The 27839-nt window shown below is 41.8% G+C and overlaps 1 protein-coding gene across 5 annotated transcripts; it reads left to right on the forward strand.

The window, feature by feature from the left end:
* Positions 1-27718, forward strand: ENTPD4 (ectonucleoside triphosphate diphosphohydrolase 4). 5 transcript variants are annotated; one of them, XM_036888784.2, is made up of 13 exons: positions 2-171; positions 7363-7464; positions 8426-8581; positions 9110-9315; positions 11783-11933; positions 12527-12630; positions 15252-15311; positions 15591-15745; positions 17393-17559; positions 19976-20300; positions 21462-21547; positions 22446-22607; positions 23767-27718. In XM_036888784.2, the coding sequence occupies exons 2-13, from the start codon at positions 7457-7459 to the stop codon at positions 23993-23995; spliced, it is 1809 nt and encodes a 602-aa protein (XP_036744679.2). In that variant the 5' UTR covers positions 2-171; positions 7363-7456; the 3' UTR covers positions 23996-27718. The 5 variants fall into 5 exon arrangements, with proteins under 5 accessions (XP_036744680.2, XP_036744681.2, XP_036744679.2 ...); XM_036888780.2 differs by having other exon boundaries at positions 3-171; positions 8384-8581; XM_036888783.2 differs by having other exon boundaries at positions 3-171; positions 8384-8581; positions 15591-15721.
* Positions 27719-27839: the final 121 nt, after the last annotated feature.

Genomic DNA, 27839 nt, shown 5'->3' on the forward strand with positions numbered 1-27839 from the left:
TCCACGCAGCGCGGCGCGACGCGGGCGGGGCGGGGCGCGCGGCGGAGCGGCCCCGGGACGGAGCGGCCCGTCGGGGAAGCCGGTTTGCGTTGCCGCCGCCACGGTGGCCGTGATGCGCTCCGCTCGCGGCTCCCGGGAGCCCCGGCCGCCGAGGCGGGCTCTTCCGAGCAGGTGAGGCGCGGACGAGGGCGGGCGGGCGGCGGGAGAGGGTCCCGGAACCATCCCGCGCCAGCCCGCCGCCCTCCCGGCGTCCTTTCTGTCCCCGGCGCCCGGGCCGCGCGGCCACATCGGGCGCCCGCCGGTGCGTCGTCCGCAGAGCGTGGGCGCAGGTGCTGCCCCCGAGCCCCTGCGAGAGAAACCCGGCAGCCGTGCGGTCGCGCCTCCCGCGGCGACCCCGCTGGCGCGGCCGGGGGCAGGTGTGGCCCACCTGCGGAGGGAGCTGGCCGGGGCAGGGGAGGCTGCGCCGAGGACCCCCTCGCCCCTGCCTGCGCCGTACCGTGACATTTACACGGACTAGTTGCTTTAGATTGCTCCTTGAAAAAATGGAGCTGATTGGGAGATGAAGAGATTGATGGTGACAGCAGTGTTTCCCGAACTTGAGTCCTGGGTGGACCCTCTCAAGGGACAGTTCTCTCATTTTCTAGAGTAGATTCCGGAACCCACAGGGTTGAACACTGGTGCAGAGCATTTTCAGAGAACATCTATCACTATCAGGAAAGAAGAGATGCTTTACAATTCAGGCATTAATATGCTAGAAGATAAGCTGGAGGTTATTAAAGAATTCAAAATTAGAGACCCAAGTCCCTACTGTAATTTCATGTTGCAGTCTTTACTGTGCTTTGCTTTGTATAATGAAAAAAAACTAATTTTCCAGCCTTGGAGAGGCCTAGAAGGATTATATTCTTTGTTATTTTATATTTGATGTATCTTGCCTTTGTATCATAATGTTTGACACATTACAAGAAAAAAAAGGAATGCTAATTTGTATAGTTTCATTTATTTCTGTGTTTTCCTTAACATTGATTTATCACTTGTATTTGTTACGTGTTGAATCTATGGTTTCTATTCTTCTAGCCCTAATAGAAATGGATGATCTCAACCCTTGTGTAAATAGTCTAGAAAGAAGAAACAAAAACAAAAGTGGATCTAAGGATTTATATTCTCTACATATTTGTTCAGCATGTTTATTTAAAATAGACTACACATGAATAAAGAGAAGATTCACATTGTGGGAAACAAAAGTATAAGCAGTTGAATCTTGGCACAGAAAAATATTGACCTGTGCTTTGGAAGAAGTGTACTATTGAGAATAGGACATGTTAGTGAGGAGGAAGTGACATTAATAAAAGCCGGAGGCAAGAATGGGAACAGCAGGTGTGTGAGAGCAGCCTCTCTTAGTTGTTATCTGGGCTGAGGAAAGAACAGGTTGGTAAAGAAAGATGAGATCAGTTGATGGCTGTAAGATTTCAGATGCCACACAGGGAAGTTGGTGTTGACCCACAGGTTCCAGAAGGCTCTTGAGCTGGTCATATTTTGAAGACTGTTTGGTGTTCACAGTGAAAGCACAAGGTGGATGACCTGTCTAGAGGTCTGTCCTGAGGTAATGATGTCCTCTGTGGTCACCTTAGATGTGTGGACGCTTCAAGGAAGAACTGACATCTAATAGATGATATCATATGTTCACACACAGACAAGTGGGAGTCAAAGATAAGAGCCAGTGTCCCCAGTCAATGGTGATACCCCTCTTAGACCTGGAGAATTTGGAAAGTGATATTAGTTTGTGTCAAAAGATTGTGACTCCAGACTTAGACTAAATGAGCTTGAGGTAACAGGGTGGCAGTAAGCTCAGGATGAGGAACGGGAACTTGAGTAGAGTGGGTTGCAGATTTGGGAAGCTACAGAGGGGATACAGGAAATGTGTGGCCAGAAAAAGATCCCTGAAAATAGGGACCAGAACTTTGCCAGTGAATAATGAGAGGTAGGAAGAGGTCTGATTAGGACTTGATATTGAGAAATAAAAATTTTTTAAATAAATATTGGAAATGTAAATCATAAGTGCCACACAGCATCCTTCACTTCACTTGGCCTCCCACTCTCACAGAGACAACTATTTCTTCCACTTGTTTTTGGGCTTCTTTGATTTTTCCAGGCCCCCTAGTAATTCTTGATATGCATGTCATTCTCTTTTGAAGTATCCTTCGTTTCATTTTCTTATTGAGAGGTCTGAGCCCTTCCAGAGTGTCATTTCTCTATGATTTTATTCTTGTGAGATTTGAAAAGTTGCTCATGTCTGTTTCACTGCATCCTGAATTTTTCACCATCAGAGGCGTTTTACTTTGCAATTAATTCGTGCAGTATCAAACTGTTATTGAGAGACTAAGTGACAAATATTTACCCAGGACTAGATGGGCTTTACTCCACTGAAGAGTGTTCAGCTAAGGAGGGTCCCAGTAGCTGAAATCAGGAGAGGTAACGCATCTCTCTGGTGATAGGTCAAACACAATTTAGGCCTTTTAAAAACATGGTGGCTTATGTAATGTTACTAAAATGTTTGCCTCCCTAAACTCTAGTGCCAAGATTGCTAGTTGCAAATACAGTTGGCGTTTACATTTTTAGATCAGATTGCCATATTGTTGACTGCTGGGTAATATTTAGTCATACTTTTGTCCTAAAAAAGTAATTCAGCAATTTATAAATTGTCCTGTTTTCTCTCTGTCTTTAAAAAAAGACAAATTTTGTAGCTTACAGGTATATCTATCCTTTTTGTCAAAATCCTCACGACTCAATAAAAAGTCCTAAGATAAACGCCAGATTAAGAGATGTTTACTAAATTGACTCTGATTACTCTAACAGTGCATCTTCCCCTTTGAAATGTGTTCTTTTTCTGCTTTCCCATCCAAAGTCTACCTTCCACTCCCAGGAATCCTTTCCTGTTAACTAGCCTTCATCCTGCTCTTCTCTGAACTCTTATAGCAAGAGTTGGGATAATTTGCCTTCCTTTATTCTCTTGATTGTTCCTGGGTATTCGTGTGTCTCTGTAACTGTCTGCAACCTTGAAATCTGGAGTCAGGGGTGTTACGTCTCTGTGTCCTTTGTTATCACTTCATAATACTCATCTTTGGGTCACCAAAGTCTTTCTTCTCCCAAGGATGTTGACTTTAAGCTGTTAACTAAAACCTTCTTTTCTTTTGTTCCTAATTCAGCTAGCACATAAGTCTGGATTTAAAAAAAATATTCAGATGGGAATTAAGTGTCTTGAGAGTTTTTGAGATTGGCATTCTTGATATATCCAGAAAAGAATTTAATTCTGGAAACTAGTGGTAGCTAGCAGTCAAGGTAGCTTGTTAAAAATAGCTCTGTTGTTTCTTCTGATGATAAAATTAACATACACCCATTAAGAAATACAGGCAAACCTAAGAAAGGAAATAAAGATGATTCATTATCTCACTACTCAGAAATAACCACTGTCAACATTTTTGTTTCTCTCCTTCCATTTTCCTTCTCCATTATTGATGTAGTTTTTATCATTTAATATGTCATGGCTGTCTTTCCATGTTGATAGAGATCTGCACCATAACCTGTAATAGTCACATTATATTCCATTACATAAATGGATCATGGTTTAATTTAACCCACCTCCCATAATGCACATTAGTTTAGTAACAGTGTTTTGCTATTTTGCATAATACTATGATGAACATCTTTAGACATATTTTAGTGATTTTACCCTATTATTTCCTAAGGATGAATTTCTCAAAGTCTGATAAGTAGGGCAGAGGTAAGCATGCTTTAAATTTCCTATGTTAACCCATATGCCCCCAGAAGTTTAATACCTATTTAGATTCTCCCCAACAGCATACTCATGGCCTTTTTCCTTCCCCCTTGTTAGCAAAGTATTGTCAGACTTTAATCTCTGCCAATCTGATAGTGGCAAAGTCTTGTTTTTATTTATATTTCTCTAAATATTAATGAAGTTATATTTGATTTGTATTTATTTTGCTAATTTCCAATTATCCTTGCTCATTTTTCTTTTCCAGTGTTTTATTTATAAGAAATTGTTGTATCTCTTATTTATTTATAAGAACTTTTTATATATAAGGGATATTTACCTTTTTTCATGTATGTCACAAGTAGTTTCCAAGCCTGTGTATTTGGGAAGGGATTTAAAAAAAACAAAATACTCAGAAGTTTGAAACTCAAGTGCAGATGTATTTTCTTTGATTTATAGTTTGATACATTGATGTTTTTGGTAGAAAAGCGTTACTCATTCGAAGATGACATAAATATTTATCTACATTTCTTCTTACATTTTTATGGATAAATTAAATATTTAAATCTTTGAGCCTTTGGAATTTTCATGAAAGGTATGATGTAGTAATCTCACCATATTCAAATGTTAAAAGGTAGCTACTTTATAAAAACACACTACAATTCATGTAAATATCTAGGTAATTGATGAATATTCTTTACTTTTGTATAAACTTTTAAATCATAAATACTATTTGTCCTAAGTTTTGGGCACATGGTACAATATGGACACCATATTAGAACCTGAACTAATTAAAAGTGATTTTTTCCCCTTTTGTCATGTGGGCGTTATTAATACTTTTTACTCTATAATACCTTTTATGTGTGTGTTTTATCCCCTCCACTGCTTTATAAATTCTTTAAGGGCCTGATCGATATCTGATGCATCTTTGTACCTCCCATTCCCAGCCATCCATGAAAGAAACAATGTTTGCTCATCACGTGGGTGACAGGCACTAGTCACTGAGGAAATAGAAGAATAAGAGGCTGTCCCTGCCAATGAGGGGCTTGCCATGTAATGTAAAGTCCACCACAGATGGGACACCACAGCCCACCACTGTGATGAGCAAATACTCGGGTTATGAGGGTTAGGGAAGTCCTCACGGAGGAATCACACTTGCCTTGTGTCATGAGGAATGCAGAGGAATGCCAACAGGTGGACCCAAAGAGAGTCTTTCTACAAATGCAAAGGAATGCAGGGCATTTGAAGGACTTACAGCTCACGTTTAGTATGGCTGGAGCCTGGGGCCCCTATCTGCCTGTCAGGGGATAAGACCAGAAAGAGGCAGGGACTCAGTCCGTGCTGACTAATGCAGAAGCTGGGTGGCTGCTGAGCCCTTGAAATGTGGCTAGTGCAGCGGAGGGGCTGCATTTTAATTATCCTAAGCAGCCACAGGTGGCAATGGCTGCCATTGCGAACAGTGTGACACTAGATCCTGAGAGACCTCCTTTACCACCCTGAGGAGTTAGTGGGGAGGTGTCATAGTTCCTATTTGTTTTGCACAGATAACTCTAGTGTATAAGTTCCTAACGTTTTTGGTTCCCAGAACTCTGAAACTTGACTTCTTGCCAGGCACTTTCTTAGGGTCTGTGAAGTTGGGAGTGAAGCAGTCAACCAAAATATAAATATGGCTCCTTGTGGAGCTTAACTCTGAAGGGGACACATGAGCAAGAGAAATGTACCCACACAAAGAACACAGCACACTAGAGGTCAGGGATAAAAGCAGAGATTCTCATGCTTGAATCTCAGCTTTTATCTATGATCACCTTATTAGCTATGTGACCTTAGGCAATTACTTAGCCTCTACCTCATCTGCAAAGTGTTATACACATAGTAACTACTTTGTAGGTTGTTAGGAGGAATAGATTAATATTTGTAAAGCATTTAAGCAGGGTCTGGCATGAAATAAGCATAATACAAGTATTTCATATACAAGTAAATTAAAAGGAGAGAAATCGGGGAAGGAAGATTGGGTGGCCAGGGAGGACTCCTCAGCAGGTGACAGTAAGTGATGACTTAAAGGGAGTGAAGAAGTGAGCCATACAGATTATTCCAAGCAGAAGGAAGGGCACGTTTAGAGGCCTGGAGACCAGCAGTCTTGGCGTGAGTGGGGACAGTGAGGACACCATCGTGGCTGGACGGTAGTGAACGGGAGACTAGAGGGTGAGGTCAGAGCTACAACAGGAGGCAAGGTCCTGCAGGCCTGGTAGGTCAGAGTAAAGCCTTTGGCGTTTACCTTGAGTGCATGGGAGCCCCTGGAGGACTTCTGGTACAGGAGTAACAGGATCCCTGACCTTAGTGGGATAGGTGCTATCCACTTCAGAAGGAGAATCTGTACCTAAAGGCATTAGCTGAGGAACCAGAGAGCTGCTGCGTGGAGACTGCACGTCGGGACTGACTAGTTAGGTTGCTGTTTAGATAGATCAGGTAAGGGATAAGATCTGACCTCAGGCCAAAGTGCCAAGAGAAGGGACAGATTTTAGATAAACTTAAGGTTGAAGAAGGATAAGGAGTCTAAGAAATTGCCTATGGAAGATGAAGGGGAGGGAGGGTCAGGCATGCCTCCCAAGTCTGGCTTGAGCAGCTTGGCAGGATTGAGATTGAGACTATGGAGGAGCAGATGGGGACCGCAGTGTACAAGTGCAATTTTAGAAACGTGTCTTGTGGGCCTGCACAGCACTCAGGTGGATATCAGTAGATTATTGAAGATGCACGTCTGTCGCTCAAAAGAGCAGCCTGAGGTGGTGAAAGAGATTTTTGAGTTACCAATCATTGCAGCAGTGATTGGGGTTGACCAGGAGCAGGGATTAGATTTAGAAAAGAATGGAGCCAAGACAGAAGGAACCCATGGCGTCAGAGCAGACGGGATTTGCAGAAACAAGACTCGCAAGGGCCCTGAGAAGCAGTGGTGCAGGAGCTCAGAAGCAGACTGGAGAGAGAGCTGTCTTGAGAGGCCTGTCGCAGGAGAAGCAGAGCAAGACCAGGGGAGAGACGGGCCATCACGCAGCCTTTGGGTCCAGCAGGTTGGTAGGAGTCGCTGGCTGTCGGGCCTCACAGCCTCTATTTTCTCTGCGATTTGAGGCCTGGGGGCTGGAGGAGAGGCAGTAATTGGAAGTAACCCAGTGCTGACTGGGAACATAGTACCTTGCATGGTGGCTTGTCCATATGAGAGATCTAATAGATATTTTTCAAATGAATGGATACTTTACTTGCCCACTCAGTTCTTCATTCTGCCTGCCTCCTACTCAGCCCTAATCTTCCGTAACAGTCAGTACCATAAGGTAGGTAGGGCCTACTGGTGACCTGGTAATTCGGGTCACTAATTGCCTTTTGGGTGGAGAGCATTAATGGGGCCAGACTATTAACCCTCTCTTGATTTAGGCCTGTGTCTCTGACAGCATGAAATTAACTTAGTGGTGTGTTGCTCAGAATAAACCCCTCCGACAGCTTCAGTGCAAAGATCACATACCAGATTACGTGTAGTTGGATTGAAGCACGTACTTGGTAAAGAACATAGATGTTTAGTGTCATCTTTGTGATTTTTCTCATTTCAGCAACAGGAGAGCTCTAACTCTGGGAGGACAACATTGTTCCTGTAACTGTGTGAGGACTGACTCCAGGACATTGCCTGACCTCTGAGCCTTCAGCATGGGGAGGTAAGTGATGGCACCTAATCACTGGCATTGTACAATCTGAGATTTTGGTGCCCCAGAAATAGCTCTTGAGGGGGAAAAGATCTAAATCCCTAGTGGAAAGTGTTCAAAGTTGTGCTACACTTCTGTTTAAAACTTTTGTTCTCCCAGGGCCCCAGTGGGGTGCCTGCCACTGAAAGAAGTGATAATGCCAGGTGGACCCTGCAGGAGCTAATCTAGTTATCATAAGGGATCTGCAAGGGGCTGTGTTAAGCACAGGCTGAATGTAACCCTGGGGTGGGGCAGGGGGAGGGGCAGGATGATAAACTTCATGGAGTGACCCAAGAACCCCCATGGAGACTAAAAACTACAAATGGAAAATTCCACTCACTGGGTTAGCAGGATTCCCCCGCTAACCCCTCCTATGAGTTATTCTAGTCCATGCAGAGTGTAGGAATCTAACTATAAAACAATAAAATGTATCCTAAAGGCAACAAGGTTTTTTTAAGCCTAATAATAATAGTTTCTCATTCCTGACATAAACTGAGAAGAACAGTATTTATTAGCAAAAATGTCTTAGGAATCTTTCTAAAAACACAGGACTTATGGAACTCATTTATTGGTTTATCTTACTGAACTTATGCTTGCAAGTTGTCTCTAATTCTATATTTGGAACAAAGCAGGGTACAGATAAAAATCTATATAATACTCTGCAAGAAAAGGGGACAACAAAGAAGGGTCATAATCCTCAGGGTTTGATTCTCAGTCATATAAGTTTATGATAATGAGTTATAGAGCAAAAGAGTATCAAACATGCTGATGTATAGATGCCTGCTGTTAGGGAACTGGGGCAGCTTCGGCTGAAGGCTTTACTTCCAGATCAGTGTATGTGAGGAGAAGACTGCAGCAGGTTGCTTTAAAATCTGTTTTTTTGGTATTTCAGGATTGGCATCTCCTGTCTTTTTCCTGCCTCTTGGCATTTTAGCATCTCTCCAGCGGGATGTCCTCGGATTCTGAATACCAACGTACGCCAAATCATTGTTATTAGCATTCTGGCTGCTGCTGTTTCACTGTTATACTTTTCTGTTGTCATAATCCGAAATAAGTATGGGCGGCTGTCCAGAGACAAGAAGTTTCAAAGGTAAGGGAGTGTTTGTTTTTTAGATGAGATACCATACCTTCATTTCATGTCTTAAAGGCTTGGGATTTATTCAGAATTTGAGGAACATAGAGATTTATTCAGAGTTTAAGGAGCATATGGCTGTAAGAAATGGAGTCCACCGAATACAGCATGGCATGAAAAATTAAACTGAAACTTTTTGATCATTACCATCAAATCTACATCATAAGAGGATTTAAACATAAGCTTCTGTTACACCTTTTAAACTGATTTTTCAGTTAGTGTTGATAGTTTGGGGATACAGTTTTGCTTTTCATTACATTTGAACTTATTTAAAGGAATAATGAACGTGTATCTGATGTCAATAATCTTTATCATTTGTTTTCTTTTGACTCTCTAATCATTTGGCAGTTGTAAAAATGTTAGAGTGTTGCTGCTATATAGCTTAGAAACTACCAACTTGCTGTTTGTTTGTTGTATTTGCTTTGTTAGGTGTAAGCTGCTGTTATCTGTCTCAGTAAAGTGTATGTTTGTTTGTTTTTAAACCAGGTACTTGGCTCGAGTTACTGACATTGAAGCTACAGACACCAATAACCCCAATGTGAACTATGGTATCATGGTGGACTGTGGTAGCAGTGGGTCGCGAATATTTGTTTATTGCTGGCCAAGGCATAATGGCAATCCTCATGATCTGTTGGATATCAGACAAATGAGGGATAAAAACCGAAAGCCAGTGGTTATGAAAATAAAACCCGGTATGTAAATGATAAATATCTGATTGGTAACCAGGTTGGTCCTTTCATTCTCTGTGATGTCCTTCCCATCTTCCCCTCTCTCTCCCACAGTCATCAGCCCTAAGTCAGAGCTCACATTACGATGCAACTGGGGTCTTGCTTCACTTTCTTTTCCCTTTTCTATCCATCTTGCATGAGGCGACTAACATCTATAAAAAATATGCAAAACCCACATCTTTCTTTCTGTCTCCTGCAGCATTTATTGTACTGTTTTACTCTGAGTGTCTACTCAGATACTTGCTCATTGACATTAACTGTGGAGGGATTTTTTTCCTCTTTGGCAGCTATTAGTCTTTATCCTCAATGGCATGGTAATTTCAGATGACACAGGAAGTCTGTACTCTAACACACTGGTATGTATTTGTCATGTTAGAAAATTGCTGCCCCAATGTATTTCTAATCACATAGATTATTTAATAAGGATGACTATAGAACTTAGAAGAGCTACAATCATTATGTCCAGGTCTTAAAGATACCACAATTTCTGAGTCAGTGTCTTGTAAAAGTTGGGATTTTCCTTCCCCTTTAGCCAATCTAAATCAGTGGTTCTCAGCCTTTTTCTGTATCTACCCCATTTCCATGGGCAGCGCCCCTCTGTCAGGAGCGTTAGGAATGGACGGTGTCATGAGTACCTTAGGTGCTTTTTGTCTTCATAGTTGATAATCACTGAGTTAAAACAGGGGACCACAGATCTCAACAGAGATTAAGCACTTTTGTTTCATCTTGTTAATGTGTTAGTTAAATGTTCAAACAATCCAAGGAATTTATCTTTCAAAATAGTAGAGAATGTTGATAAAAAATATAATCATAGCTCATTATCCTCTATTTCAAAAATATGCGTGAAAAGGAGATTTAATTTTAACATGATGAAATACCGATCCTCATAAAACAGTTCCTGACCACACAGACTGTAGACCCCTGCGTCATACTCATTCTTCACTGAAGAATTCAGGCCCCACTTCCTGCTTCAGGCGACCCTCGACAAGTTGGTTGGTTGATGTTTGGACAACTGGCACCAGAATTTTGCTCACAAAATTCAAACTTTCATTTTTGAGGCTAAAGAGAGGGAACATAATCAGAGTCTCTTGTATAAGCATTCTTTTGATACTAGAGTACATTTCCATAAATGATAATTTTTTTCTATAAGTCCTAGTAAATGACTTAATTTTTAGTTTTCTGTTTTCCCATCCCTTAAATTTTTATGTATTCCTAATTTAGAAACATTTTCAGGGCTGAAGTAGTATTGATTAAATAAAATATTCTCTAGGAGATTAAAAAATAAAACTCTGTAAAGCACTTTGCATGTCTTCTGGCTTCACATACCAGGTTCCTTAAGTGATTAAACTGCTCTCATGGAATAAGATAAAATCTTTGATGCTCTGGAGTTGTCCTTTCAGAACAAGTACACAGCTACAACATCAACCCAGGGTGTACATCCCAGAATCTCATTAAAATCAGGCTTAATATGGTTCTCTCTGATGCCTCAGGAAATGTTTGAAGCGCAACTTCAAGTACTTCTTTATAGCACTACCGTGTTCTGAGGCATGAACTCTCGTGTATAGCATGACAGCAAAGCTCTAGAAATTTCTTTACTAGATTCTGCGCAGTTTTAGGCTTAGTGTCCATCGAAACAGCATTGTATATGAAGTTTATTTCCTCTAACTGATTAGACAGATCATCTTTCTGGATCCACAATTTCCTAATCAATAAAGTAAAGAATTTTTAAACTTCTAAGATTTTAAGCCAGGAAGAGTTTTAAGACACCGTTTGCATAGGTTGTGGTCAGGGGGTTGCTGAGACTGGAGAGTAGTTTGTGTCACAGCAGGCTGGCAGAGGCTGGTGGAGTCCAGAGGAGCCGAGGAAAAGTGAACTAATGTGAGAGGAACCAAGGAGAGGCTCAGTGAGACCCAGAATGCACGTCAGGGCGAGGGGTTTGCTCTGGGGTACTGGCTTATTTGCATATGTTTAGTTTGGGGGGCTTTGAGGACGAGCATGTGTCCATGTCCAGTGGATAGTCATGCTGATCTGGAGGTCGGGGAAGAGATCTGGGTGGCTGCTGAAAAGATTTGGACATCTGAGAATATAGGTGGTGATGGCAGCTGTGGGGGTGAGTGAGCCTGCCCGAGGAAAGGGGGGGCACATTTCTGAAGGGCAGGGATAAGCTCCTGGGCAGCTGATCCCAAGTGTCTGACACGAAGTAGTTGCTCAGTTATGCCTGTGTTTCTTGATGACTTCAAAGAAGGGTGCAGGACTGCACATTCACCCCCATCATTTAAGGAAGAGACACTGGAAGAGTTGCCAGAGGGATAGGGAAGAACTAAGAGAGGATGGTACGTAGCTTGAAATTCTCTCAAGTTAGCCACGTTGAAGAAGTGTAATTTATTACCTAAACTGTCTGCTTGTTCACAGAAGTGTCCTTTTTCTGTAGGCATTTCAGAATTTGCTGCCTCTCCAGAGAAAGTCAGTGATTACATTTCTCCACTCTTGAACTTTGCTGCAGAGCATGTACCACGGGCAAAACACAAAGAGACTCCTCTCTACATTCTCTGTACAGCTGGAATGAGAATTCTTCCTGAAAGGTGATCTTCCACAGGAGGGAGAGCAGTCAGGCGGGTGATGGTGGTGGTGGAGGGGGGGGGGGAGGGAGAGGAGGGGGGAGTGGGGGTGGGGGAGGTGGAGGTGAGGGTACTGAGGAAGGTGAGAGTGGTTTATTTTCCTCCTCATCCCTCTCCTGTCTCCCTCCTCCTCTTCTGTAATTATCAAAAGGAAGACTGAAAAATTTTGTCTTCGAATCTGGAATAGTACCAAGACTATCTTTACCGTTAACCCCCTAGTACCTAACCCTTAGCCAGAAGTCACCAAATAACTTTTGATACATTTCTTTCTGACTATAAGTAGTAATCTGTCAAGTTGTCATTTAAAATATATATATATTTTTTGTATTTATTAGTTTAAGGATTATTTCAATTATAATTCTATATCTAGGAATCATGTGAATTCATACAACTCCTGAAAATTCTCTTCCTAGAATCTTTTCAATGAATTGTGTTGGTATTAAAGTTTACTGTTTCACATAGGATATACCAGAGACATAGTTTTTTTCTTTCCTCTCTTTAAAACCAAAATTCAGAATATACTGTTTTGATATGTAAAATTTTGGATTGTCTTACAGCCAGCAGAAAGCCATCTTGGAAGACCTTCTGACCGATATCCCTGTGCACTTTGACTTTCTGTTTTCTGACTCTCACGCAGAAGTAATTTCAGGGAAACAAGAAGGTTGGTATACTGGTCTTCAACTTGAAATTAGGGAAGTTCTTCTTTTAAATCCTCCCTATTTTTCCCCATGTACGCTTTATTAAATTACTGTTAGTATCTTAAAATTTGGGAAACCATAGACTTGAAATATTACTTTTTTAAATGTCAAAATCAGTTTCTTCCATGGCTGAGCAAATCACCATGGAAAGCTGTGAACTCACAAAGATAAACAGAAACAGAAAAAGAAACAATGGAGAGACAATCAAAAGGCAAAAGATAAAATGACAGTAAATTTTTACAATCAGTAATCACTCTAAATGTAAATGGATTGGACTCACCAATGAAAAGGCAGAGTGACTGGATGGATTAAAAAAAATAAGACCCAACTATATGTTGCCTACAGGAGACTCATGTTGGCTTTAGACACAGAGGCTCCAAGTGGGAGGATGGAAAACAATATCCTTGCAAACAGAAAGCAAAAGAAGATGGGCATAACCATACTTAAATCAGAAAAAAAAAATAAAAGACTCTAAAAGGGTAACAAGAGACAAAGAAGTTCATTATATAATGATAAGAGGGGTAATTATATCAAGAAAGTATAATCATAAATACATACACTCCCAATACCTAAGCACCAAAATATAGTAAGCAAATACTAATAGATCTTAAGGGAGAAGTGGATGACAAAATAATCATAGGGAACTTCAACACCCCCACTATCAGCAATGGATAGAGCATCTAGACAGAAAATCAACAAGGAAACGTTAGAACAAATGGACTTGGCAGACATTTCATCAAACAGCAGAAGAATGCAGTCTTCTCAAGTGCACATGGAAAATTCTCCAGGATAGACTGTATGATAGGACATAAATCTTAGGAAATTGAAGATTGAAATCATACCAAATGTCTTTTCTGACCACAATGGTGTGAAACTAGAAATGAACAACAAAAGGAAAGTGAGAAAATCTACAAATATGTGGGAACTAAATGACACACTTCTAAATGACAAATGGTTCAAAGAAGAAATCAAAAGGGACATAAAAAATTATCTTGAAAGAAATGAAAATGAAAGTACAACATCAAATATTGTGGGATGCAGCAAAAACAATTCTGACAGAAAGGTTTATAGCAATATAAAGAAATTAGAAAGATCAACTTAAGTTTATACCTCAAGGAACTAAGAAAAGAAGAACAAATTAAGCCCAAAGTTAGCACAAGGAAGGAAAAAAAAAGGTCAAAGCAGAAATAAATGGAATAATGACCAGAAAAATAATAGAATCAATGAAGCTAAGAGCTGGTTCTTCAGAAAGAGAAACAAAATTGACAAACCTTTAGATAGACTAAAAAAAAAAAAAAAACACCCTAATAAAATTAGAAATCAAAGAGAGGTAAATAAAATCATAAGAGACTACAGTGAACAATTATATACTAAAAAATTGCATAACCTAGAAGAAATGGGTAAATTTCTAGAAACACACAACCTACCAAAACTGAATCAGAAAGAAATAGAAAATCTGAACACATCAATAACAAGAGATTGAATCAGTAATCAAAACACTCCCAACACAGAAAACTTCAGGACCAGATGACTTCACTGGAGAATTCTACCAAACAGTTGAAGAATTAATACCAATCCTCCTCAAACTTTAAAAATGCTTGAGGAGAGGGTAACACTTCCAAACTCATTCTACAAAGCCAGCACTACTTTGATACCAAAACCAGATAAGAATACCACAGGGAAAGAAAACTGTGGACCAGTATCCCTTATGAAGATAGATGCACAAATTCTCAACAAAATATTAGTAAATTGAGTTCAGGAACACGTTAAAAGGATTATACACTATGATCCAGTAGAGTTTATCCCTGGGACACAAGGATGGTTCAGCATACACAAGTCAATAACTACAACACAGCATAAAGAATATAGACAATATACTGTACTATAGTTATATAACATGATAAGAATCACTATAAGAGCAATCATATCACAATATGTAAATGTATTGAAATGACATGCTATATACAATTTAAATTTGCACTATATTACATGTCAGATTTATCCAATAAAAAAAGAAAGTTGGACAGGTTTTGAATTATCATGCTGTGGGGTTTGGCCTTCATTCTATATTGATCAGTCCAATAGCAGATAATAGAGTGGGTTGGAGTGAACAGTAGGGGCAGGAAGATTGACTAGGCCTCTGTTACAGCTTTAATCAAGGTCGTAATGAAAATGGGTAAAGATTGGATATAGGAAATGTAGTAAAAAGAGAACCAGACTTGCCAGCCGGGTGAAAGTGATAAAGGAAATGGGAGAGTCAGAGATCTCATTTTTATAACCTTGCAAATTGATATAACTTTGAAAAAGGTAAAAACTCTAGTATATCAAAACAATCTATAAATTTTACAGGAAAACAAACACTTCAGGGATTATGTTTTCAACCTGTATAAATCCTATGAAACTATAAATTTTGAAGTTGAGAGTTCTTGGAAAACCCATGGGAAAAGAAAGTACATCAGTAGAAATGCATTATTTCAGATGATTTCATGTCTGGGAATAAGTGAAATGTTTGCATGGACTGCATTGATAAGAATCATACAAAATATTCTAAAACTTTATTCTTCACTCTGTGAAATGTCTGTAGGTGTATATGCTTGGATTGGCATTAATTTTGTCCTTGGACGCTTTGAGCATATTGAAGATGGTAAGTATCATGTTTCCAACTGATGTGGCTAACTGGAAATTGATGGCTTTTTCTATTTAATCCAAAGGATAAAAAAGGAGCCAAGTTTTGTGACACAGCAAAATGTGTAGGAGTAGAGTGAGAGGGTCTGCAATCTCACACTATTAACTTGATTTTAGTAGGGAGGAGTGGGCTGGGTTTGCCTAGATGTGCTTGAAATATACTATGAAAACAAGATGGCTTTTCAAAGGAGCCCAGTCCTTTGGAGCTGTTCCCATGGATGTTTCTTGTTTTTCCCAGATGATGAGGCAGTTGTGGAAGTTAACGTCCCCGGGAGTGAAAGCAGTGAAGCCATTCTCCGAAAAAGAACAGCTGGTATTCTCGACATGGGAGGCGTGTCGACTCAGATAGCATACGAAGTCCCCAAAACTGTAAGCTTTGCCTCCTCACAGCAGGTTATTATCTGTACAGATTTCCTTCTGTTTGGTTTGGTTTTCATTTAACATGTCTCCATCCATTTTTGTTTTCTTTCTGAGTCTGAACACATCTTTACTTGCTGAGGTGCCACCTTCTGAACCCAGGAGAAAGGAGACAGGAGGAACCAAGGCAAACCTCCGCTAAGCCGTTTGTGTTTGTTCATTGAAGTTGGCTGGTTTGTTTTCTGAACTCAGAGTTTTTCTTTGGACTGTGTGTCAGTCACATGCTTGAGTTTTTGTATTTTCTCTTCAATCACTTCTTTTCTCAGTAGGTATTGTACAACTTAATATATGAGCATCAGATTTCTTAAGTTGTAACTGGGGGGAAAACTGGAAAACTAAGGATTTCTTTTTATCACTCAGACAGCTTTTGACTTTTCTGGAAAGAACTGAGGTTTGCATCCACTGTGTCCCCATTTCTGAACTTGTGGTTTAGTCTGTCTTTTCTCTGTCCCCTTCAGGGCTCCCACGTATTGCTTGTAGTTTCCAAGTAGGCTGGGAAGCTTTGTAGAAGGAGCAGAGCGCCAGAGGGTGTCACATGTTTTCCTGAGTTGCTACATGTGTTTATTACTATTTCCATTCAGCTGTAAATTAATACCAAAGCCTGGTTTCCTACCCTTGTCCCTAGCATAGCATAGAGGTTAGACTGGAGCCAGAGGAGTCTAGACTGCATCGTCATCCTGTCCTCACTGGTTATGTGACCTTGTGCAAGTCACTTAACTTCTTTGAGCCGGGTTCTTCACCTCTAAATGTGAATGCAAGTACCTCTAATATAGGGCTAGTATAAGGCTTAAATGAGATGGTGCATATATCTAATGCACTGCTAGGCACCTTAGTGTCTTCACCTAATTAACGTTACTGATGTATTTATTAAGTTCCTTGGAAGATGCTTTGTAAATTCAAGTATTGCAGTTTGTATTTCCTACTTCCCATCCAGTCATGCCTGTAGAAGGTGTTATACTCTGTAAAAAGTCGTATCTTTTCCTCAGGATAAAGTATAAAAAATATATGTATAGCAAGTTTGGGGGAAAAAAACTAAAAAAGTAGGATTAAAAATTTCCCATGGATGCATCGCCCAAAAAAATCATTGTTAGCATTTTGGTATAATTGTTTTCATTCTTTCTGTTTCCTATATATAGTTTTTAAACATGGTGATTGTAATCTTACTATTTATATGATTTTCTGTCCTTTATTTAACAGCACATAGGCATGGTCCTCTGTAAACTATTGATCACCATAAGTAACTAGCCCCTCCTTGGAACTGTATATTTAGATGACATCCAGTTTACTCTTTCACAGAATTCTCTATCTTTGTGCATAGAGAATTCTCCATCTTTAGGGTTATTTCCAAGGCATAGAATTCCATAAATAGACTTACTAGATCAGAAGCTATGAGCTAGATTGCTGACTTCCTTGTCCAAAAAGTCACAGCAATATCACAAATGTGCAGTGCATCTGACATTTCTTAAGTCAGATTGTCCCATTGAATTAGGAGGGATACTTCGAAGGATCCTTGGAAAATGCAGAAGCAGAAATTTTTGCTCCTTTTAGATTCTTCTTTTTAACAGGAGGTAATTGTTTTTGTGCTGCTTAAATTATTAAAGTTTGTTATACTCATGTCTGCAGGAAGAAGTAGCTAAGAACTTGTTAGCCGAATTTAACCTGGGATGTGATGCTCACCAAACTGAGCATGTGTACCGAGTCTACGTGGCCACGTTTCTTGGGTTTGGTGGCAATGCTGCTCGACAGAGATACGAAGACAGAATATTAGCCAGCACAGTTCAAAAGAACAGGTACAGTGTGCTGCACTGCTCGGCAGTCACTTCCAGATGCGGCTCTCTCCTCACAGGAGGCACTCCTGGGCAAAGCAGGGAGAATGCCTCTCTGCAGAAGCATGTCAGCACCGTCAGCAATTCATTCCCCTGCCAGCTGAGCTGGGAGGAGAAATGACAGGACACCAGGGTCCCGCCTGTGGCCCCACCTCCCCTGGGCTCCCTGGGAGGGTCTCTCTCAGACCCACAACCCCCCAGGTAGATTGGAAAGCTCACTGTGAGTATTTCAGTAGTTCTGAGCCCTGGTGGTGCTGCTCCCAGCTGCAGAGTCCTTGGGAAATTCAGCTTCTGGGCCATACAGGTGTGCTGGAGGCCTGCAGAAAATGATGGTATGATTGGATTATGTGATCTTCTGGAAAAGCAGCTGTGCAGCTGTTTAGTGGTAAGACCATAGTGAAGGAAGTTCCTCAAGAGAGAGGGATTAGAAGTCAAATGAGCGGTTTTAAACATTTTTAGCAGTAAGTTTTAAAAAGGAGTTTATGAAGAATTCTGGTATGGAATATGGTAAAACAAAAGGAACACTTCAGTCTCTATTTTTTATAAGTTTAATTTTATAGCAATTATTGGAAATTAGTCTGTAAGAACAGAAAAGCTGTTTGGATGAATAAAAAATCTGAAACGGGGGTTATGTAAAATATCCTGTTAATTACTGTGTTTTGTCTGTTTTGATGAACAATTTTGAGGGGAGAAATCCTAATTGATAGAAATAAATGGTAGTGATCAGTTCTTGATCAGTTTAATCTTAATAAACCCGTGGAAGCCTGAATTTGAGGAAAGTCTAAGTGAGAGCCATTGAGTACCACGTTTCCCAGAAATTCACATAGGTAAGTAGCAAAAGCAATAAAAACTTGTTTGTTGCTCTAGACATTAAATGATTAGTGTTAATTAAGAGCTTGGTAGTCCCATGGATTTTCTTTTTTTAAAAGTGGCATATTATATAGCACATTTGATATAATAATTTTTATAATCATAAAATAGAAATATTTCATAAGTAACATTTGAATCAGAATTGTAGAGAAACACCCTCTGCAACCCTAATTGGTTTTACTATTAAGAAGCATGTATAGTGGACCATTCAGGGTTCTCCTTAAATTAGATAGAGAACTAAAAACAGTAGAATGAAGTACAAATTGACTAGTCTTGGACTCTTAATACAGTTATAAAGATTAATCACTTTTTATATATGTCATGAATTGAGCCTTTAAATGCATATTTATCTCTTATTAATGATTGAATTTTTAATTAATGGGCAGACCTCAGTTTATTACACCTGAGTGCATTTTGAGCTGCCCTGATCCGAGGAATAAACAGCTGGTCAGTTGAGTGGCAAGTGAAGGCTTGACTCAGGATCAGTGCCTGAAGCTGATCCAGGCTGTCCCAGTGCTGCGGCACCTTCTAGGCCCACAGGATTGCACAGCATCACACGAGTAGGTCTGAGCGCGTTCTTGTCTCAGTTGCTTAGCAGAGAGTACACATAGTAGGACAACAGATCCTAATGCCTGGAGATTCCCCTGGGAAGCAGTTAAGTGTGTGCGTTTCCATGAACAAAGCTAAGATTTCTTTCTACAGTACCTCTCAGAGCCTGTAAATAAGAACTCTGGTACCTGCAGCAGTTGGGATCAATAGCTAATTAATGGTTAAAAGTCAGTTAAAACAGAGACTCATAAAGACAGAATGGAGCCTCAAGCGTTTGCTTTAACTTATGTGTTCAGTGGCCCATGTTTTGCTCTGGACCAAGATCGCTTCTTGGGCTACACTTGTCATTTCCCCACTGTGCACAGCACCCACTCATCTTGATGTCACTTTGGGTTTCTTTAGAGAATACCAAGGACTTAAAGATATTGTGAAGTAATGTATATACCAAATCCTTCTAAATTTTCACTAAATTTTTTTCGTCTTGCTAACTCCTAAGTTGACAACAGTTTTCTAGCAACTTGCCTTTATCATATTTTTCTAAGGCATCTAACCTGGTTTTCACAGAACTAGTCACTTCCTCTCACAGTCAGTTTTATCTGCATAATTAAAACCACAGTACTGGTGGCAGAATGGGGTTGGCAGCCACAGGGTTGCTGGTCGCTGGGCTGCAGTCCGCTGAGCGTTACTCACTGACGGGAGTGCTCCCGGGTGTGCAGGGCATCCCGCGGTCGGCAGTGGTGCTCACTGGACTCTGGCGAGGTGTCTGCTGTACACAGTGTGAATCATGAATCTCCAGAAGGGGCTCCAGTAGGTGTTCTCCTGACTTAATTATGCCAGCACCCTTTTGTGTTCCCACTAGACACCCTTCGGGTCTCGTGTCCCACAGAGCATACTTTGAGAAGCACTGACTTACAGCCGCTTTCCTGTTGGTCTCACGATAAAGTTTCTCTTTGTCCTGTAGGCTCCTGGGGAAACAGACTGGTCTGACTCCTGAGACTCCATACCTGGACCCCTGCTTACCCCTAGACATTAAGGATGAGATCCAGCAAAACGGACAGACCATGTTCCTGCGGGGAACGGGAGACTTTGACCTGTGTCGAGAGACTCTCCAGCCTTTCATGAATAAGACAAACGAGACTCAGACTTCCCTCAATGGTGTCTACCAGCCCCCAATTCACTTCCAGAACAGTGAATTCTATGGCTTCTCTGAATTTTACTATTGCACTGAGGATGTGTTACGGATGGGAGGGGACTACAATGCCGCTGCGTTTACTAAAGCTGCGAAGGTAACACCCAAGGACCATCTTCTCCTGCATGCTTCTGAGAGGCCGGTGGGGACCGGGTCAGGTTTGGAGTCCCAGGTCAAGAGAAGGGAAAGGTGGAGGGTGGAAGGGGGAGTGCAGCATGTTAGGAATCCTGTTCCCTTGGTTGGGCAGGAGCAGTAGTCAGAGCCAAACTGAGAAATGCACTGTGGGCCTACTCTGCCCACCACTCCGTGAACTCCCCTGGTTAGTGGCTTTGAGAGGACATCTTGTGTGTTACCAAGTAATCATGGAATGAGTATTGGACAGCACTCTCCCAGCCTCTCTCTCCCCTGGCTGCCAGGACTCCTGTCCTCCCCTACCTTTCTGACCACTTCTCAGGCTGTGCAGGGGTCTCCCCCATCACGCCCCTAAACCTTGGTGATCCCGGACTTTCACCCTTGGCCCTCTGATCTCCAGGTTCTTGGTCTCAGCCACACTCACAGCTTGCTGCTGCCTCTCAAGAAGAGGCTTCAGTCCTGCCCCTGCCAAGTACCTGATAGATTTCACAGTTCCACACAAACCCACTGTTCCCTCCCTGTTCTGGTCCTGTTACCTGGTCTCAGTTAATGGCATCACTAACCATCAAGCCCCTCACTGGAACCCAGGAGTCACAGACTTCTCCCTGGCCCTCCTTCACCCCTCACTGCACACTCCATACAATCAATTCTTAGGCATGTTATTTTGTAAATACTTCTCAAGCCGCCTCTGTTTTTTGTCCAGCTCGTGCTGTCCTAGTCCAGGCCTGTCTGTCACCTGCACTAGGGCAGAAGCCCCAAGCTGCCTCTGTGCATCTGGCACACCCCAGCCTTCACCCCACGCACTGCCCAAAACACAGGTGCACTCAATCTCCTATTTACAGTAGGAAGGTACTCAGTATGCACTAACTAAAGTACCTCTTCACTCTTACAAAAGTCTTTGCCTGTCACACACATCATGGAGGGAGAAACAAAGCAGTTTTGAAGAGGTTGATTGTTGCTCACTGAGGGTGTGTTTGTTTTGCCTTCATGTATGTCTTCATAAATAAGCTTGTGTTTCCTAATTGGAAGGATTTTTTAAATTAATATGAGTTTGGTAAGCCTTTTTAAAAATGAAAAGCATTTTTAATAAACCTTTGCTAATGATTTATTTGGGGTGAAATTTCAGGATTATTGTGCAACAAAGTGGTCGATCTTGCGGGAACGCTTTGACCGAGGACTGTATGCCTCTCATGCGGACCTCCACAGGCTAAAGTAAGTAGCAGGGTACCAAGCCGAGGGCATTGTGAAGAAACTGCATATGTATGGACCCCCTGGCTTCCACACCCTGGTCCCAACCTACCTTTTTATCCTTGCAAATCACTCTTCCTCCGCATCCACCCTGAGCTCCTTTCAAATGAGATGACAAGCACTTGTGCCCAAGCATATCTTAAAGTATCTTGCTCAGGTTTGCTGTTCCTTCCACCTGGAATTCCTGTTTATCCCCCTGCTTGTGGAATTCCTGCTGTGGTGTAAGAGTCAGGCAGATGCCGTCCCTTGGCTCTTCCTCTGCGCACTCCGCCAAACTCCGTTCCTCTGAGTCTCCAGAGCACCATTACTTCTGTCTAGTGGCGGTTATCATGTTCTGCTTTGCTGTATAGTTACTGTTTGCTTTTTTAAAAATCCTTTTATTATAAGTCATTTAAGTACATTAACTATCTTATTATTATATCTTTTTACTTGCTTAGAGCAGTGCTTTGCAAAATAGTAAGCCTTTGATAAAAATTTAGAATCACAGAACATCAGAGCTGAAAAGGACCCTTCTACCTTCTCATTTTATCATAATGAAACTAAGGTCCAAAAAATTTGGAACTTGTTCAGTATTTATTTAGCAAATAAATAATGGAAGCCCTAAGGAAAAAAAATCTGTCATGGCAATGTATTAAATCATTATCAAGACCAAGTTTCATGAGCTGCTTTCGGCAGGTACACTGGTTTGTGTCATGGGACCAGGGGCAAAGAAAGGAAGTGAATCGCCTGGAAATGCAGGTGGCGCAGATGCTCAGAGCACTGGCCGATGGGCCCATGCTGGTTGCAGAAGGGAAAGCTGCCTTCGCGCGGTTCACCGGGACAAGCGGATCAGCCCCACTGCGTGTGTGCTTTCTGTTTGTAGGTATCAGTGCTTCAAGTCCGCCTGGATGTTTGAGGTGTTTCACAGGGGCTTTTCGTTTCCTGTCAATTACAAAAACTTAAAGACAGCCTTGCAAGTTTATGACAAAGAAGTTCAGTGGACCCTCGGAGCAATCCTTTACAGGACCCGCTTTTTACCTTTAAGGTATGGCTGTCAATTTGATAATGAGAATCAAACAAAAGGTGCGCCTCTGCATCTGTCATGCATCATGGCACCTGCGGTTTGTGAGCGTCTGGGGCTCTGTCATGAGCGCTGGCTGTCACAGAATTGCAGAGTCCGTGAGTTTGGCTTTGTGCCCCCTGCCCATCCTCTCTATCCCATCATGTGCCACACAGATGTGTTTGATTATCAGACTCTCAGCTGTCTACGCCCTGATCCCTACACAGAAGGTCTAGTTCCAGGATTCTTAACCTTTATGGCCTTGGACCCCTTCTCAAAATACTGCTTTTAATGCATAATATGAATACATAGGTTACAGAGGAAACCATTGTATTGAAATGTATTTATCAAAATATGACAGAAAACACGTGATACAGTAATACATGTTCTTTATTAACACATTAATAAGATGTGGCAGCCGAAGTAGCATTTTCTGTGATTTCAGTGTAGCTGTCAATGATGTGTTGAGAAACAGCTGCAGAACACATGTGACTGAAAAGGTCTGAGTTTCACCGCAAAGTCACAAGTCCTGCTGATACTCTAGTAGTGACTACGTTCATGTTCAACAGAAATACTGCCTCACAGCCAGAGATTGGTAAAATAAAGATGTACATTTTCCCCATTCAAGCTCACAGCTCTGGCTGTCAGTTGGCCCCCATGTAAGAACCCAGGTCCACGGTTAAATGGGGTAATAGCTTTTGGGGTTTTTTCCCTTTGATTTCACTGAGCATCTCCCAGCAATATGTTTAGCTGCATTAACTGCCAATATTGTGGTAGTGGCTATAACTGATCACAAGCACGTGGTTTGCTTCCACATAGGCTTCCGTGTACTAATGAAATGCTCACAGTTCTGAATTTCTCTGATTTTTGTTACCCAAATTATGATGATGGTAACTGCCATAGGCCTAGGAATACACCTTCACATGCCCCTCTTAAGACTGACAACAACCCCATTAGGCCACAGTGTGCTCCATTTGAGAGGTGCGGGGACGAGTCGTGGAGACCGAGGTTCCAGTTCCTGTCCGCAGAGCTGGGCCCTGACCTCGGTCCCCCCACCCACACCCTGCACACCGCCCCACGAGCGCCTCGGCCTTCTCTGTGGCCGCTTACCTGTTCTCTGTGTGTGCTGTTTCCTTGTGCGCAGAGATATCCAGCAGGAGACCTTCCGCGCCAGCCACGCTCACTGGAGGGGCTTCTCCTTTGTGTACAACCACTACCTGTTCTCTGGCTGCTTCCTGGTGGTCCTGCTCTCCATCCTGCTCTACCTGCTGCGGCTGCGGCGCATTCACAGGCGGACGCCCCGCAGCGGCTCTGCCGCCCCCCTCTGGCTGGAGGAAGGCCTCCCGGCCCAGAAGATTGCTGGCACCTTATGAGTGGAGTTGGGGGCTCTGGGAAGACTTTCTGCAGGAAAAGCCATTTTTGCCTCAGGGTTTCTCCTCTTTATTCGCATTCAGCTTTGTTTTTCCTTTTCCTTTTTGTTCTTGAAAGAAAAACAGAATCCATTGTTTGTCAGATCTGCTGTCCTAGAAGTACTGCATTTAGCAGTTTTGAATACAGCTTTACATTGAGGACTAGGGAAAAGGGAAAATTGCTTCATTTTTGCTGCATAGGATATCTGCCAAAAATTTCTAAGAATGTTGGGGTTTTTTGTTAAATTTAAAAGCACTTTGGTATTGGAGGGAAGTGGCAAAGGTGTTTTCTATCCATGGAGATAGGATTGGAGAGTGGTACTTTCACAGAACCGAACGCTTCCTGGCTGGAATTACAACCCTCTTTTTTCTGTATCTGAAAGCTCTAGACTAACGAGGGTGATGTTTAGTTTTTGTTATAGTTCAGGTCTGTTGCTATATGTTTCCTTTGCAGTTTTAAAAAATCAGAACTGTTTATATCCAAAATAGAGAACCACAGACACCAGGAAATAACTGTTTTTTAAAATTGATAGTAAAGAGACCTGGAAAATGTGAAATAATGTCTAGAGGGCTCTGTGTGTGTGTGTGTGTGTGTGTGTGTGTGTGTGAAATGCTAGTGAAAGAGTGAGGGAGTGCAGTGGTCTTAAAAACACACACTTCAAAATTTACTGTTTCATTTCATTGTATTTAGAAAAATCCCCATTACTGTTATCTTTGCCCAACCACAGGTAATTAATTACCTTCCTCACCCCTTCTTTCAGTGGCCTGAGAACAGTATTGGAAAATTCAGGAAGTTTGAACTGGTTTTGATGTTGCAAGAACTACCTGATATCTACCCAGACACTTCAGTGTGTCTTAGGAGCACATTTTTCTTGTTTAATTATGCTCCAGTTCTTTCCAACTTTAGGTTGGTATTCCACCCAATTAAAAATTATCTCGGTTTTATTTCAGAGACCCCATACATAGGTCTCCTTTTCACTGTTATATCTGAGGCTGTGTTGTCAATGCCACTGTAAATCCAGACTAAGACAAGGGTCTGAATTTAAGTAAGAAATAAACTCCCATCTTGAGGAAAGCAAGTGTAACATTTTAAAGAAGAACCTAAAAGGGAAACTAGATTGGCATATGTAAGATTGATTGTTTTTCACCTATTCGCTTAGTTTAGAAGCCTCGGGAATTCCCATACATCATTTCTGTAGGTGAAGTTCTTCTCCTGAGTGTGTGTGTACTGCTTGCAGGTGGTTAAAGGTAAACTTAATTCCAGAACAGTTGACTTTGTGTAGTTGGTAGCAGACATATATTCTGAGAACCATTGGCTGCTTTTTCAAAGTCATGGATTAGAGAAAGAATTCAGATTCTGAAGCCCTTATTTAACTTAGAAAGAAAGGCAGATTTTTATCTAGTTACCCAAAAACATGGCATACTGTATGGTAATGACTTGAAAGATTACAAAATTATTAAAGAATTCTCTTAATTCTGCTTCTCAGAGTAAATATTCCAACAATGAAAAGATTATTGGTAAAATTTTGCCTCTCACATATCCAGAATATTGGAGGACTGGCCCGTTACAGCTTCTAATGTGTAGAGTCCTGTTTCAGGGAGGATTTAGGCAGATGTCCCCATGAAAGACACAGCTTTGGAAGTGTGGGTCCTTAGCTATTTAAACGTTGGTCCCTAGTAAACCCTGCTCCTTTTTAAGACCCAGGCACAAATGAGCTATGTTATAGATCCCCCAGGGCAGAGTGAGTGGTGTGCTTCCTGAGTTCTGAGATGGGGTTGCCCAGTAGGCTGGGTGGTGTCAGTGTTGAAGAGAAAGTAAGTTTGCACTTGAGTCTTTCTACCACCAGCTGTTTGGGAGTAGTCAGGCCCCAACAAGATCTGAAAATGTTCACATGCCTGGAGTATGTGACTTTGCCTTTAAAATCAAGACAAGCATAAGCCAGCATAGGCACAGATTTAAAATAGGCCTTAATTAAGACTTCCTACCATAAACAGCCACTTTTAAAATAAAGGATGCCTATTTGGTCCAGGTTTGTACCATTCAAAGAGCAGAATGGAGACAGAGGAGTCCTGTTTATAGCTAAGGATCCTCTGCAAGGACCTTCCTTACTCTCAGAAAAAACCCAAATTAGGATTCCAAGGCCCCAACAACCTTATACTTTGTAGAGTTAAGCACCATGCTCTCCTGACAAAGAATTCCCTAGAGCTGGGCTTGGTAAACTATTGTCCACAGGGAAAATCTAGAAGACCCTTGAGAATGGTTTTTCAATTTTTAAGTGTTGTTAAGGGAAAAAAGTGAAGAATGTGCTACAGAGACTATACAGGGCTGATAACGCCTAAAAGATATGCTAAGTGCCCCTTTACTGAAGATGCTTGCTGACCCGTGTGAGCAGGCCCACTCTGGAAAGGACATACGGTAGCATCTCCTTACCTCAGGAAGGCAGTTACCATTCATGGGCACAAAACGATGGGCAAGAGCCGCGCCCCCACTTCAGCCTCAGCATATTTGTTTATGAACCACAAATTCACTTTATTATCTTCTCCTCTTATTTTCAAGATCAATTTTTTAATAAATCAGAAGACATTTCCCCAGACCCCCGCCAATTTAAAGTATTAGGAGGGCTCCCTACTGTGTTGAGACAACTGTGGTCCTGAGGAGGCCTCCCAGGCGTCCTCAGCGCCCCACCGCAGAGGCAGAGCGGGTGCCTCTCCAGGCCTGCGGGCCGCCAGGTGAGAGGCGAGCGGGGAGGAGCTTCAGTGAGGAAAGGAAGAACTAGTAGCTGTTGAGGGCTGGCCAGGAGGGCAGTCAACTCCGAATACTCTACCAGAAAGCAAAGGAAATTGGGCTGGTGGGGACTTGTTAGAATCCTGTCGGGGAAACCATTTTCTGTTAAATCCTGGTGGGAGCACGCCCACCGTCCCTGCTTTTGGTCATCACCAGACATGTGCTGTTCCTCCTTCATGCTCCAGAGGACGTTCTCAAAGATACGCTCCACGCCAGCACCTCACAGGACAAGTGCAAGCATACTGATGCGTACCAGTGGTTTTTGCACATTTTCACCCTAAACTGCAGCCTCAGGCAGCACTCCCCAACCTTGGGTTAATTGAAGGGGCTGTTTGTGGTTTGGCCTGGCCACCTGGAGGCTTGTTCCCCACCCATGGGCCACACCTGTGCACGCTGGTTGGCAAGCTCCAAATTAGCAGTTAATTCAGTTTTAAACTTAGGCCTAGATAGAATAGTTTCCCTTAAAAGAAGCATGAATCACTTAACCAGAAGGTCAAAAAAGCAAATATGTTTTCCAAGCTTTTAAGGAAAATCAGCTTTAAAATTTTGTGTGGTAATGTGCAATGCAGCAAAATACCTATAGTAAATTATTTAGTTATTTATTTCTATTGCAGTGTTTTGCGTGTTTTTTCCATTGACTTGCCCTTTCAGTAATGAATGATGTGACCAACCAAGGAGAATCTCTGTTCTGTTACTATTTCACAGTTAGGAATTACAAACATGAAGGGAGCTCTTTGAATGTTTTTTATTTAAATGATGTTTTCCATTCATCATGAGAATAACTATCTTTGGGGCATTGTTGTGGTGTCATCTCACTTTCTGTATTTGGCAACCTCATATTGCCACACTTGCACCCAAGTGGGTGTTAGGAATCAATAAAAGTTCATTTGGTGGCCCATAGACTCTGTGTGAGCTTACTTTCTTGTGATTGAAGCAGATTTTTCTCTGATGTTTGAATCTTGTACTTAGTTCAACTTGATCTAAATTCAGTAAAATAAATTGTCTGTGTCCGACTACACACTC

Source organism: Manis pentadactyla, chromosome 1 (assembly GCF_030020395.1).
Source record: "Manis pentadactyla isolate mManPen7 chromosome 1, mManPen7.hap1, whole genome shotgun sequence".
Lineage (NCBI taxonomy): Eukaryota > Metazoa > Chordata > Mammalia > Pholidota > Manidae > Manis > Manis pentadactyla.